Source organism: Lygodium microphyllum, chromosome 2 (assembly GCF_053477565.2).
Source record: "Lygodium microphyllum isolate KBCC chromosome 2, Lygodium_microphyllum_v1.1.10, whole genome shotgun sequence".
Taxonomy (NCBI): domain Eukaryota; kingdom Viridiplantae; phylum Streptophyta; class Polypodiopsida; order Schizaeales; family Lygodiaceae; genus Lygodium; species Lygodium microphyllum.
The window spans coordinates 62,652,059-62,668,000 of NC_141136.1; the positions used below are offsets into that span (position 1 = coordinate 62,652,059).

At 43.2% G+C, this 15,942-nt stretch overlaps 1 protein-coding gene across 1 annotated transcript in view; it reads right to left on the minus strand.

Moving 5' to 3' along the window:
- Positions 1-14,920, minus strand: part of RRP41L (3'-5'-exoribonuclease family protein) — a 47,063-nt gene extending 32,143 nt beyond the window's left edge. Inside the window, exons 1-2 of the mRNA XM_087694189.1 lie at positions 14,431-14,920; positions 14,027-14,105 (exon numbers count right to left, since the gene is read on the minus strand). Coding sequence (XP_087550315.1) covers positions 14,027-14,105; positions 14,431-14,560 — 209 coding nt within the window. The 5' untranslated portion in view covers positions 14,561-14,920. The remainder of the gene's footprint in view (positions 1-14,026; positions 14,106-14,430) is intronic.
- Positions 14,921-15,942: the final 1,022 nt, after the last annotated feature.

Here is a 15,942-nt window from a genome sequence, read left to right on the forward strand (position 1 = left end):
TCTACCTAGCAACAGTGCTCTCCATCTAGTCTCAGCCTCTTAGGCTATATTTCGCAATCTAACACCTCCCTGGCATGGACAATGGCATTGGATTGTACCAACATTTTTTGCTATAGATTTTCTACCTCCACCTAGCGACCATCATCTCCATTTAACATCAACAAGCACTTGCTTTTTTGCTGCCAAATCACCTCTCTCTACCTAGCAACAGTGCTCTCCATCTGGTCTCAGCCTCTTAGGTTATATTTCGCAATCTGACACCTCCCTGGCATGGACAATGGCTCCGACAAGCACCTGCTATCTTAGATACCTGCATTTTTACAATTCATGCTCCATCATGGATTGGATTTCTCATCTGGCAAGCCGTCCTATTGATCTCAACTTCTAGAGTACGCCTTCATAGCTTGTGATCTTTTTTCTCAACTCTGATGCATCTAAAGACTGCATTTCACTCCCTCAACAATTATCCTTCATCTTCAAATGCCTTCGACATCCCATTGCCCAAAGGACTTCGTTTTGCTCCCTTCATTATGCAAATTCTCTACAAGTACTACCATCTAATTCACACAAAGCAGTGAAGTTATCTTCAGAGCTTCAACTCCACTATATTAGCTTTGTTCACTTGGCATGATTTAGTACTTCATCGTCTTGTTCTTCTGTGTTTTCTGAGTTTCTGTTCTCTCCCAATGTTTGCCACACACACACTGTGTTTCTCCCCGCAAATCCTACTCTCTCTCTTTGGTTTGCTTTCACAATAATCATTTCTTGACATGGTATCAAAGCATGCCTTATTTCTTGCCATGGTATCAAAGCCAAAGGTGCTCAGAGAGCTGCAAAGAACCTATATATCGGAGAAGGAAAAGACAGATTGTGGATCCGACATCATCTTCTAATTTCCCCCTTGCTTCCGTTGCATCATCGGGAGATGTCGTTCTCTTCTTCTCCCTCCCATCCTCCCTTTTCCAAGTTCACACACTAATGCCATCGTTTCTCCTAACGAAAAGTCTACTGGGTGCTTCTACTGCGGCAAGAACAATCATACCACCAAAGACTATCGGGCCTTGACCTTTGCTCCCCACACTACCAGAGTATATGTCTCTACTGTTGAGAAACCCTTCACCCGCAATTTGCATTTTTGCGTTTCTGCGTTTTGCATTTAGGGTTTGCAGCCCCAAAAAGGGGTGTCATCCTAGACTGACTATGCCTATTTATAGGCCACTCTCTCATTCATTCCTCACGGCTGATTCATTCAGTCCGTCACCTCTTCTCTCCAACCTCTCCACTACTCTCACACCCCTTCAGGAGGACATTGCGGTTCGTGTTCCCTTGTATCACATTCACTCCATGATTCGGAACTTCATCATTCCATTCATCAGAGTTTCTTCTCTCTTCTCTTCTCTTCTCCATGTTTGCCAAGTTCACTCCGTGTTCCTCCCCGCCAACCCTACTGTCTCGCTGGTATGTCATCTTTTGACATGGTATCAAAGCTGGATCTACTCAAATAGCGACAAAGATCCTCCACTCCAGTGAAGGCAAAGATCGGTGGCAGGTTCGGCATCCACTTCTCTTCTTCTTCCGCTGCATCAAAATCTCGTTTTTGCAAATTTCAGGTGTTTTCAGCTTGCTGCCCACACCCCCTTTCGCAAAGGACATCGCAGTCTTAGCTGTCCCTTGCTGTCGTCTACAATCTAGCACCTGTTTCCAGCCTTCCACCCGCAGTTTGCAGCTGTTTACAGCAGAACGACTATTGCTGATCACTCTCCATTCAGAAAACAATCTCATTTTTCCAGATTTCAAGTATTTCAGCTTGCTGCCCACACCCCAAACACGGAGGACATAGCGGTCCAAGCTGGCCATTGCTGTCTAGAACAGTCTGGCGCCTATTTCCAGTCTATCACACACTGTTCGGAGCTAATTCCAGCATCTGGACTGCTGCTGCTGTTTTTCTCTGCGTTTTTAGTCTTTCTCTCACCTGTTGCCTACGTTTTTAGTCTTTCTCTCTCCTGTAGGCTGTCCTGCCTGCGTTTTAGTCTTTCTCTCACCTGTTGCCTGCGTTTTTAGTCTCTCTCCTCACCTGCGTTTTTCTACTGGTTGCAACCTCTTACTGCTGGTCGCATCCTCCTCCCACTTGCAACTCACTTCCAGCCCTTCCACTACCCTCCCACCCCTTGAGGTGGACATTGCGGTTCGTGCTTCACACTGCCCCCACACCACTTGAGGCGGACATTGCGGTTCGTGGTTCATGGTGGCTAATCTCTTCCTTCTTCAGCAAGGCACACTGGTATCCACGGCTTCTTTATCAACAGATGATCAGACTACTGGGTGCTTCTACTGTGGCATCACCGGACACACCACCAATGCTTGCCGACTTCGACCCTTGCTCCCCACCCCCCGGAGTATATGCGTCTTCCACCAAGCACTCCTTGTGCCACCTCTCCTTTCTAGGCCATAGAGATTGTTCTGCATCGGCTATCAAAGTACTATGCTCAAGGCAATAAGACGCATCCAATGCACACTATGTCCTTTCGAGCACATGGAGGATCGATTGGCACTACGACCTCTTGGAGATCGTCGCAATGCCAGCGGCAATCTTATCCCACTTATTTTCAGGTATAGTGGCTTCCACGACCTACGGATCTGCAATCTGCTTCATTGCGAGACAGTGATTGTTTGATACCGTCTCCTCGTCAATCTGCTCCTTTCGAGAGACAGTGGTTGTTCAACTCCTTCCTCTTCTTCGGCTACCCAGTTTGCTCCACTGAGAGACAACGACTGTTGCCCACCTCTTGCTCATTCTGAGCCCCACCCTTCCCCACCCTTGACTACTTAGGTTCGAGAGGCTACCTCTGGGAGCTCTTCGGCATCCTAGATACCTTCTTTGGCACGACCGGAGGCACTTTCTTTGTTATCAGACATTTCGGAGTCCGTGATCCATGAGTTTTTGGATTCCCTATCTACTTCAAAGGGGGATTCAAAGGGGGATGTTCTTTCTTTACCCTCATAGGGGACATCTACTTCTTCAACTTCAACGAGGGCCCCTCCACCTCTCACCTTAGAGAGGGAACCTACTCCACATGAAGTTCTTCACCCATCCTCTACTTTCTTCGGGTGGCTGTATTTGACCACTCATCTCTTCTACTGATACCCAAGATCTTCAGGTATCCCCTAGATCAGGACCTCGGAGGTTCAACTGCCACTCGGTGACGAGGCCTTCATATTCCTTCCAGCATGGATGCACGGAGCGATGTCCTCGAGGTTGAGTTTCGGGTTCTCCAATTCACTCTTTCTACTATTCTTTACTGCAGGTTTCCTTTCCGATGGAAATCTTGGATCTTAGGGATCCTCTACATCTTCTTCCTCCTCTTCTCTTCTTGCCTTGGTCACTTAGTTAGCATGGAGCCACCTCCCGAGATCAAGTACCGGCATATCCTTATGGTTCTCGGCACCACACAAAGTCCGACATTCTTCAACATGTAGCATTGCATCTCCATCTCACTCTTCTCTTGTTCCCCTTTTTGGGCCTGAGAGGGGGTGTTGAGAAACCCTTCACCCGCAGTTTACGTTTTTGCGTTTCTGCATTTTGCGTTTAGGGTTTGCAGCCCCAAAAAGGGACTGCCATCCTAGACTAACTATGCCTATTTATAGGCCACTCTCTCATTCATTCCTCACGGCTGATTCATTCAATCCGTCACCTCTTCTCTCCAACCTCTCCACTACCCTCACACCCCTTCAGGAGGACATTGCGATTCGTGGTTCGTGGCTGTCTTCATCGTCTTCCTTGTGCTACGGCACCCTTGTTCCCTTGTATCACATTCACTCCATGATTCGGAACTTCATCATTCCATTCATCAGAGTTTCTTCTCTCCTCTCTTCTCTTCTCCATGTTTGCCAAGTTCACTCCGTGTTCCTCCCCACTAGCCCTACTGTCTCGCTGGTACGTCATCTTTTGACATCTACCACCAAGCACTCTTTGTGCCACATCTCCCTTTTGGGCCACAAAGATTATTCAACATCGACTATCAAAGTATTAAGCTCAAGGCAATAAGGTGCATCCAATGCACACTAAGTCCTTACAAGAGAAAGGAGGATCATCAAGCGCCACAACCTCCTAGAGACCACTACAATGCACTGCGGAGGTTTTTCCCATCTATTTTCATGTCCAACGGCTTCCACGGCCGCCACCTACAATTCTACAATCCACTTTCCCAAGAGACAATGATTGTTGGATACTCTCATCTTGTCAATCCGCTTCTTCAAGAGATAGAGGTTGTTCAACTCCTTCCTCTTGTCACAGAAACCTAAAATTTTAAGATGCTTTAAGCTTATCCATAACATTTGATTAAATTATTAATCAAATGTGCAAGGTTGTTTAGCATACGTGATGCACATGGCAGTTATTTCATAGTAACAACCCAAGGACCCCAAGGATACAGTGGGTGTCAATGGCAAAAGTTGTAAAAAAGTTATGTCTGATAAGGACAAGGTGGTACCCACTATCAAATTTGAGCATAGACCAATTTATTGGCCACTAATGTCAATGGTGACATTAGAGACTAGGCATTAATTTAAATTAATGCCCATCTAAGGGCTCATAATTACTCAATGATACTTAGGAGACAAATTGATCTAGCCAATTTAATTATTGGCTGGTGGAATTAATTTTCTAAGCACTAGAATAATTATTAAATTAATTTTCAAAAGTAATATTTTAAACATTAATTTAATAAGTTGGATAATGCTAGAAAATGGTATTAGAAGACTGCCACTTGGCAAAACTTGCCCATGCAAGTGAAAAAAAAGTTTTTAGGGGCTGATAGAAGTCTATTCCAATCATTGTGAGAGAGCAAGGAGAGGTTGCTAGAGGAAGAGATTTCAATCAATCTCTACTGTAAACTCTAATTTATAGCAAAAATTAGGGTTTTGACAGCCGCCTTGAGAAACAAGCTCAAAATTAAGGACCTAAGACTCGAATTCCAACAACTAAATTTGAGTAATTTCAAGAAGATTCAAGAGGCCAACCAACCAATATCAAATTTCAAGCTAAGTTTGTCTTTCAAGGAGTAAGGTGAGCCCAAGCATACCAAGGAGCAAATTGGTTTGGAGACTTGCTAGTCAGTTTTGACAGCAAAAGACACTTGGATTAGCAGAGAAGGTCAAAGGATCTCAATTCTACTCCTTCCATTTGCAATAGGTGCCAATTCTAGGGCCAACAGGGTGTCCAATGTTCAAGATTAAAGTGGTAAATGTGCATTTTCAATTTATGTGATTTTTATCCTTGTTGTAATTAGTATTAAATCAAGTTATTTACCACCCTTTTCAAGAAAAAAGGCTAGTTTCACCTCTTCTTCAAATCCGCAGCCCGGTCCACTGAGAAGAAATTGACAGTTGTCCACCCATGGCTCCACAGGAGCTATCTATTACCTACCCTCCCTTGATTGCTCCCACAGAAAGCAACTCCAATGCGAGCATTAAGGGAATTCTATGTGATACCCCTCCCTCCACTCCCTCTTCTACTCATGTTCAAGAGGCCACCTATAGAAGCTACCTAGCCCATTTTACATTGAAGCCCTAGATACATTCATCAGCACCATTGGTAGTGTTTCCTTCGTCTTTCAATGTTTCAAAGGCGGTGATCCGTGAGTTTCAAGATTCCCTGTTCTTATCTAAGGGGGATTCAAAGGGGACTCGTATATTTTCTTTAGAGGGGGATCCCATTCCTTCAACTTCGAAGGGGTTCCATACTCATCTTGTGATTCTTCACACACCCTTACCTTCTTGGAGTGGTTGACATCTCCATGCCATGTCCCCCATTGATTCCCCTTCCCCTTACTTTCCAATGATACCTTAGATCTACGCATTCCTAGTTCAAGGCTTATGATGTTTCAGCCATGGCTTGGTGGCTAGACCTACATATACCTCCCAACATCGAGTAACAAAGCTTATCGCTTCTCTCCTAAGGTTGAGTTTCAAGTACTATCAGCTCATCAAGTCCGCTGTTCTTCACTACAGGTAACTTCAAATACTAGGATTTCAAGGTTGATCTTTTTCTCTCTTGCACTTTGCTTTTTTGCTCCTTTTTGGGCCTCAAAGGGGGTGTTGAGAAACCATATTATTCAATATAGTTTCTCTCCTTCATTCCTATTTTTCATTTCCATGTACAACCCCAAAAAGGCTTTCTAGGCACCTTCCAAAAGAGTTGGGGCACCACCCGAGAGACCTCAGTGGGCGACACTCTAGACAATCTATGCCTATACATGTGGCACTAACTTCACCCATCCCACATTCATTCCTTTCGACATTTAGTCACTCTCTTCCTCTCCACTACTGCTCATACTCCACCCATAGGATATTGCAATTCGTGGTTTACATCTCTCCCTGCAATGAGCACACTCTCTTCCACACCTTCCCAACTACGTTTTAAGATATAGATTCTCTTCTTCCACTTGGCAACCATCTCACATCAGATTGTACCTACGTTTTCGGCTGCAAATTCTCTTCCTCCACTTGGCAACCATCATCTCCAATTGGCATCAGCAAGAGCACCTACGTTTTTACTACCAAATCACCTCTCTCTGCCTAGCAACAATGCTCCACCTAGCATCAACCTCTCACGCTATGTTTCACAGTTTGATACCACCCTAGTATCGGCAACAGCTGCAACAAGCACTTGCTACCTCAAATTCTTGCATTTTTGCAATTCCTACTTCATCAAGGGATGGATTTCTTCATCTAGCAAGTTGTCCTGTTAATCCTCATCTTCTAGAGCACATGTTCATAGAGCTGATGATCTTCTTCCTCGACTCCAATCTATCTAAGGACTGCGTTCCACTCCCTCAACAGTTGTCCTTCATCTTCAGATTACTTCGACATCCCACTCCTCAAAGGATTGCATTTCGCTCCCTTCACTGTGCAGATTCTCTTTAGGTGCTGCTACCTAATTTAGACAAGACAAGCCCCATGGCAATTATCTTTAGAGCTTTGGCTCCACTATATAAGCTTTGTTCATTTAGCATGATTCAGTGATTCATCATCTTCTTCTTCTGTGTTTTCTAAGTTTCTCTTCTCTCTCAATGTTTGCTATACTCACTCTGTGTTTCTCCCCACAAACCTTATTGTCTCTCTAGTTAGCTTTCACAACAGTCATTTCTTGACATGGTATCAAAGCGTACCTTTTCTTGACATGGTATCAAAGCATACCTCATTCCTTGACAAGTGCCACCATACTCCATCATCATCATCTTTAGACTTCACGAGCACTTAAAAACACCTATCCAACATTCTCCAACTACTGTATATTCTTCATTAAATAGCCCCAAAATTCAAATTAATTAATGAATTTAAACATTTTCTTTAAAACAAACGAGGTCTTAGAGAGTTTCAGTGTCCCACATACAAACCCTAATTTGGGAGGCCCCAAACTTTCTATAAATAGACAAGCCATCCTCCCACTCAGTCTTATCTCATTCTTGCAAATTGCAAGTGCCAAAGTTTTGTTCCTAAGGACACCTCTGCTGAAGCTGCCCCACACTATCTACCATCATCTAGAGCTTGTTTGCAACCTTCTTCTCATTGTTCTCTCCCCTTGTTACTATCACTAGTTGTCCATCTTTGTCCAAACTTTGCGTTTATTGCCTAGCATCAATTTGGAGGCTGCATTTACTACTCTAGAGGCTCTATCTACTGTGTCGGCAACCATTCCCAAGCTGCGTTTGCTGCCAAAACACATCATCTAATGCTATCGACATCATCCTCAGCCGCATTTTTTATATACAGTTGCTGCTTGGCTCTATTGCACCACCTAGAGGCTGCATTTATCCTTCTTCAGCTGTAACCTTTGCTGCCTGACACTTTCCACTACTGCATTTGAGGATTTTCTCTCTCCTGGCTGTCTATCACACTGATCGAGCTGCCCACAATTGTGTTGGCTGATGCCAAACACCTATGGAGGTTGCCTTGCTACACTTCAAGATCTATCAAACACCAACACTCTCCAGCTCATACTCTATGCCCTATTGCTCAATATTCGATAGTTCGAGGTTCAATATTCCTTAGTTGCATAGTGTGGTTCTTGCATGAACATTGTATAATTCTCAGATTCCTTCAATTTCTTATTCACTATGTTCATTGTCTCTAAGTTACCCTAACCCTAACTGTGTTCTATTATCAGTTTGTGCTTGGTCGTATGATTGTGTTTGAGTTTATGTGTTAGAATATTTCTTCACACCCTTCTCTATTGCTCCTTCTTTTGTACAGAATTTGGTTGTAATTTACCAGGAGACCGCGACTAGTATCAATACGTTAATATCCAAAGGAGGCTCTAGAGGTAGACGTACGTCTTCAAGTATACCTATTACATTATCTTCTTGCTTCATTTAAGCATGTTGTTGGTGCTAGATTCAACACTTTCCCGTCCACATTAGGTTTAATCTATCAATGTCAAGTACAATAGAATTAGGATCTTTTGTTTCAACTCCCACTTCAATTTTCTTTTCGGTTCCACATGTTAGCCATCCACAAGTGCATGCCACTTTGCACCTAGTGCTTTGATATTGAGAATGCCACCCATACACACCATACCGTACCCCTATCCAAAAGTGAAGACACCCACCTATATCCCAAGATGGCTATGTTGGGTATCCCCCTCACTCCCTATGGACATATACACACAACTCAAATGTAGGGATATCCATCCCCTACTTATGATGTCATCCCCACCGCCCTCTTTGGGCTACTTATACAATGGCCATGTCTATGCCTAGTTAGCCCAAATACTTGTATAGATCCACTGTGCACAGATGATGCATGGTGGCCATTTTGAGCACCCCCTCCCCCCAAAAAAGTAGACTCAAGAGTCATCTTACAACCGCTATGTGGCAAGAGATCGAACTTGAGCATCAATCTCAATCATGAGCTACACAAGTTCTCCACATAAAGAGTGTAATTAGCCATACTCTTTCTCAAGAGTGCCTATTATGATGAGATCATCAACATAGATGATCACAGCCACTATCCCATCATCAAGATGACTAACATAAAGAGTGTAATTAGCCATACTCTGTTGGAAACCATGTTGCATAGAAACCTACTAATCCTCCCCACCAAGCTCTGGTGCTTGCTTCAACCCATATAGTACAAGAAGAAAGAAATTTTAATGTCCATCTGAGACATGTTTCAACCATAAATAGAGGCTAGAGCAATAACTAATCTAACGGTGGTCATTTTTTCAATTGAATTAAATGTTTCCTCATCGTCTAATCCATAAGTCTAGACATACCTTGAAAATAATAGAAGAGGATACGCAATGGAAGAAGGAGATGATCTAAAATTCAAGACGGCCGAGTATAGGCGATTACTCCCCAAGTTTACCATCATTGGCTCACCAAAGTCAAATGACAATCAAGTTACATTGTTCTTAAACAAACTACCCTCAAAATACTTCCACTTGATGCAGCAAGTCATCTTTTTATCCTCGGCCATGAGTTTTAGGCTTTGCAAGTAATATTAATTATCTTGCATTAACACCTAATTTAGTCTGCTTAAATTTTAAAACCTTAAAATGCAATTTATATTATTTTATTAGTACTAAGTGGAAGTATTGGACATCAAACTCACCTCCCAACCTTAGAGCCAAACAGGCTCAGCCCCAAGCCTCCGAGCTAGCAGCACACACGGTCATGACCATGGCTCAAGAGCTAGTGTCCCATACCACCAAACCATACCGTCCCAGTGTTCAAACACATCAGCCTATGGGCCAAGAGTCCAAGAGTGGTACCAGGGGGAAAGTGGGTTCATGAAGACGTGTATTTTTAATGCTTAGCTCTAGCATTATTAAACTATGCACATGCGAAGTGCAAATATGTTAAATCACATCAACAACCTAAGTATCCCAAGCGAGCAATGGGTGTGACATTGGCAAAGATGTATAAAGTAATGTTGGACATGTACTTGTGGCTGCCTTGTGTCGTTTGGGTCTACGCCATTAATGGCCCTTTAAAATATCTAGTGATGATATTAGGGGACTAGGCGTTAATTAATAAATTAATGTTAGTCAAGGCCAATTAATGTTGGGGCAATTAAATGTCCCATGGGGGTGATTAACACATTAATTGTGAATGGGCACTAGCTAGCTCCTGAGTAGGAACAACGAAATAATATTACTTTTTAGACCTTGAATTCTAAAGATCAACTAATTAATGCTAAAAAATGCAATTAGAAGGCTACCAAGTGGTAAAACAAGTTGCCACTTGTCAAGGGTTCACAGTTGATGGTGCATTAGTGCCTCCCACCCCATCAAGCATAGGTGCAAGTAGGAAGGCCAGGGAGCCTTGTTGTGCAGTGTACCGAACAGGGTGACATGTCTTGTGGTAATGGCAAAAACCCACCCCATGTGTGCATAGGGAAACAAAAACGTACCTGACTCCAAGTGTCGCAATCCTCACCTCTCGATAATTAATTGAGGAAACACCCATCACGCTCAACCCCCCGCGTACTCTCCTTCTATACCCTCTCTCTTGTCAATTTCTAAACCGGGTGTGAGACTGGGTTTCCATCATTTTTCACTCAAGTGATGTCCGTAATGGGGCAAGTGACTATTCTTCCGTCATTTAAGTGACTGTGAGCTTAGTGCAATATCCTTCGCCATTGATGATTTCCCGCAAATCCCTCAACAAAGTTGCCTCCTTGGGTGCTTCTCGTGGTCCCTACCACGTTGGACGCGTGCTGTGAAGACCACTTGGTACCTCCTGCCGCCAACAGTGACACAAGACGCGACATTGACACAGGACGCAACATTGACAATCGACTTCACTTTTCAACAACATGGGCCAAGTTTTAACCCATGCAAGGCTGAGACAAGGCTGTCGGAACTGGTTCAAGGTCATTCTAGCCATTCAGTAGTTAGTGGAGGCTGCGAGAGTTAAAGGAGAGGTTGCTACAATAGACGCTAGCAATCCCAAGGCAGTTTCAGCCAGCAAGCGAGTCTCTAACAATAGGAGACAACTTCCAAGTGGTGGCCAACAAGTGTCTACCTTGTGAAACTAGTAACAACATTTTGGAGGCGCCAACGACGGCGTCTGCCTTCTAGGTCTAGAGACAATATTTGGGAGGGGCCAAGCAACTAGCGACAGCATTAACCCAATTGTGCCCCAATTGTTATACAATCAAGGGACAAGTTCATTTTATGAAGTGTAGACCGTCCTTGACATCAATTCTATTGAAGATTGAAGGAGATCAGCATGTGTCTTAGTATACTTCAACCTTCTAGTAATACAAGATAAATCAATACCAAAAGGGACACCAATTTGTTGGGGCCAACCAAGAGTCGATTATCCAAGATTAAGTGGTAAAGTTCGCATTTCTAGATTTGTGAATTTATTGCTTGCTTTAATTTGTGGTAAAACAAGTCATCTACCACCCTTTCCAAGGAGGAAGGCTAGTTTCAGGTGATCACACTATAGCCTACACAATAGGGCCTTGAATTCTATAAATAGGGCTCGGCTGCCCTAACCCTAAAGTGTCCTTAGTGCTTTCACACTAAGTCACTTCATGACCACTATGACCAATGCTACTAGCACCCATCTAGATGTCCAAGGATATAACACTTTCCCCCTTGTGAATGATCAGTCCTCAACAATATCCTTTGGGATGAAATGAGGAAAACAACTCTTCAATGAACATATTCATTCCCATGTAGCCTTGTCATAAGTAACCTTATAATATTTGCCACATTTTGGGTAGCCCACTATTTTGGTCTTGGAACTCTAATTTGAACCCCCCAAAAAAACAGGATTTCAAGTATGCATTTAAAGCAAATTTGTATTACAATCTTCTACTATTTCAACAACCAGAAGTCACTTGTATATCCTATCTCTAATACTTCAAACTTGTAACAATCTCTCTAAGTCTCTTCTTGTTTCATACCGTAATCTTCTATCAATATCATGGCCTCTCACAATGTGCCTCCTTTCAATGCACTAGCTATGAGCAAACCTCAACACATGGAGGATGCCAAACATAGCTTCTCCCAAACTCAACCCTAAGGATCTTCTTCCATGAAATTTGATGCAAACTCGTCCCTTGTGGCTAATCTACAAGCTCAAATTAAAGGTATGCAATGGTTATTGGCTAAGTTGCGTACTCCCCGCTTTCCATATATGCCTGCAACCATGATGATGTTGTTGTCAAAATAACAATAGGGTTTGTAGAAAGAAAACACAAAGTGTACAGCAAACACTAGGACAAAGAAACTTAGAAACACTAAAGAAGAAGATAAATCTCTAGGGGGATGTTAGACTAGTCTATTGGACCTTTAATGAACTTTGGTTCCTCGAGTCCATATTGTCTTTGGAGAGACATCAAATGCTCAAAGCTTGGTCCACATTCGAGAGTTGCCCACTAATGAGGCTACTACAAAGGTCCACCCTACATGCTATGCAACCATTTGGATTATGGACAATGGTGCCACACACTATATGATCCCACTCCAAGATGTATTCATTACCCACGACTCTACGCCTAGGAATGATCCATATGATAACAACTCCTTTGACAAGATTCAAGGCATTGGCTACATCGAGTTTGATAATGTTGAAGACTTGGATCTCGCTTCATTTGACAATGTATATCACATCCCTTGGATGGGAGTGAATCTTTTATCCACTCATCAACTTTGCTGCTTGGGGAGAGCAATCTTCGTTATAGCGACCAAAGTCAAGGCATTGAATGCCAAGATTGGTTTAGTGATTGCTCCTAGTGAGGTATGGTCTAATGGTCTCTATCTAATATCACAATTTCTATCCTAGCAAACCATTGAGGGCTCCAAGTTCCATAGACTTCATGGCCTAGCTAATGCTAGGAATCCCACAAATGAAAAGTGTCTCTAGCATTTCCACTTAGGACACCTTGGTTATAAGTCCCTCTTTATGAGTTGGCTTGCCATTAAATGGTTGAAGGCCTTCCACACTTACAGTTATCCAAGGATGTCTATAAAGCATGTCAAATGGGGAAACATCGCACACCATACCCTCAACAAGCCACACAAAGCTGAGCCATCTCTTTAGTTGATTCAAGTTGACCTCAGTAGGCCAGCAATCACTACCGCCTTAAATGGCACATCCTACTTCTTTCTCTTAATGGATGACTATTTGAGATATATGTGGATATACTTTCTCAAGAGAAAATCTAACACATTTTCACGTTTCTCTGCATGGGTGTTATTGGTGCAAAATCAGATGCATGTCCATATTGGGACACTAGGAGCAATAGTGGTGGAGAGTTTGTTCCCCACCAGTTTTCTAAGTTCTTACAAGAGCATGACATTCAACACCAGCTTACTTCTACCACCTCCCCCTCTCATAATGGAGTTGTGAGCATAGGAACCACACTGTGATGAGCATGGCTCAATCTATATTGTTCACAACAAATCTACGTAAGCATCTATGGGCTGAGACTGTTAACACTCTGGTGCACATCCTCAATCAGTACCCGATTGTAGCAATCCCTCATAAGACTCCCTTGAAGGCATTTCATCCACTCTTCAATCATTTACTCTTGTATAGAAAACATCCATAGGGCTTTGACAAAATCAAGTTCAAAATAAAATTGTAATATCTTAACAAAGCATTTCATCTTTACTCCTCAAAGCTGCAATTCCCCTAAGGATCTGTAAATTCTAGAATCTCTGATCAAACCCAAAGAAATAATCAAGTTGCAGTGCATCTACTCTATCCTTGTGGATAGCAAAGAACATAAAACTTCTCTCTGTCGACATTCTTTCTTCCCTTTGGAAACAAGATCACAACTTCTCAATTCAAGGCCCCCATGTGCATTATAATACTTATGTTAAGACATATCATACTGAAAACATCCTGCATCTCAGAGCTCACCAAGTGTTTTTGATCATTGGAAGAATTAGATTAAGCGATTTTAAGCTTTGAAATTTTCAACGAACTCCCAATTCTGAATAACTTTCCACTCCATGGTAATGACACAATACAATTGCATTTTAAGTTAGCAGGAAGAGACTTACACTGAAGCTATGACTTTGGTTTGGCCAAACTCAGTGTAAGCTGAGCCAGCTGCAGCATTGACTGGACCTGTTTGAAGGACTGCAAATCAACATGAAAGAAAGGTGAATTCAAAAGGTACGGCACACCATGCACACATGCTCTGTGGGTGTGTGCACATGTGCGTGCATGCTCACGTGTGTGTGTGTGTGTGTGTGTGTGTGTGTGTTTTGAGAAATGCTACAGCCACACACGCCCGCACACATTTTGTGATACAAGTGTCCAGTATTTAAGGGGAACAGACTTCATGACAAAGATGTTCCAAAAAATTCATGAAACTGTCTCGAGTGCGCTCAGTGTTCACGCAGAACTGCTCCCTGCCTCCCTCTCTCCGTCTGTTTTTGGTAAGGTCTTCATCAACACTTACAGACAGGTCTGCACTCGTGGAGATGGCGGCCATCTTCTCGTATTCCCTCTGGCGAGAGGAGAGACGTCGACTTCCGACTGATGTCTTGTTGCAAAGCGTAGCTAGATGCTTTGCCTCTAGAGGCTGCCATGAAAGTAGGTTGCCAAAACCATTAACAAGCTTAACCGATGCTAGGGTAGAGGCGCCAGTACTGTGGCACGCAACCTGCGCTCTAGGTTTCACTTTGGAGGGCAGAAATTTCGGGGTGTGAGGGATTTCACGAGCAGCTTCGCTATGGCAACACGAGCTTGCAAGATAATTATCAAGTTGTGCGTTGCAGAATAATCCTCCCCGGAACGAGGCTGACGCGCAGCAAGCCTCCTCTACCGTGCGGATGCAGCCAGGCGCCTGAGCACTGTCACCGGTGCCTAGAGCAGCGCCTCCAGGCAGCTCAGGCAAGTAACTGCAAGGTAAAGGCCGCCAAAAGGTAAGTAAAATACCAACAATGAGCATTAAGGAACCATTTCTCATTCATTCCGAGCACATTTCTCATTAAGGAACCATTTCTCATTCATTCCGAGCACATGATTGCGACTACAAATTTGGAGCCTACCCATTGGTCAAAATCGTGGCCGTTGCCTCTCCAAATTGACTGGTCGGACAGTTTTGCATCATATGGTCCAATAAAGAGCTTGAAAGCATATCTCTATTTAACACATAGCACTTCAACCCATCAATGCAGAGTTACCTAGGAAACTTGTCTGGATTGGTGTGAATGAGAAGCGCCCATTTTTTACTTCTTGCTTAAACCATTTGGTGCATAGCTACCCATGAAACCTGTACAAACTCATGTGAATGAGAAGCACCCATCTTTCAGTTCTTTCTAGTACTTGGGCCATATGTCGAGACGACTATAAAACCTCCCAAGGGGGATTACACACCTATGGGAACCCCTCGCTTGCCCAAAAATATGAAGGGGCGTACTGACACATGGCAAAGGTATATAGGTGTTGCATTTTATGCTCCACAAACAAATTTTGGACCGACAATATTTCATGTTGCCCAGCATGCATACATGTGCCCAATGTGAATAAAGACAAATACTTCCCTCGTTATAGAAGGCATTGCATTGAATGTGATTTGAACTCCCACTTTCACAAGGTGATTGGCTTAACCATGCCCAAAATTTGGGATTTTGGAATTGGGTAGGCAAGGGATTGGTAGTGTGGAGCCAACCTGAGTCAAAGCTATCTCAATGGTTAGTAGGCTTACTGGGAGGATTAAACTTTAACTTAGAATGTTAGAGGTTTGTGCACTAAAGAGGACAAGTCTTAATGCTTTAGAGGTTTGTGCATTGAAGAGCACAAGTCTCTATGCTTTATCATGATTAGAAGAGGTTAAAGACACCAATTAGAGATTGTCATGCTCCAAGAGGTTAAGGTAAGTGCTTATGGTGATGACCTATTGACTCTAGGAAGGCACAACTACTTCCTAGAGGTTATCACTAGAGATAGGCACACGATCATCCTTGCC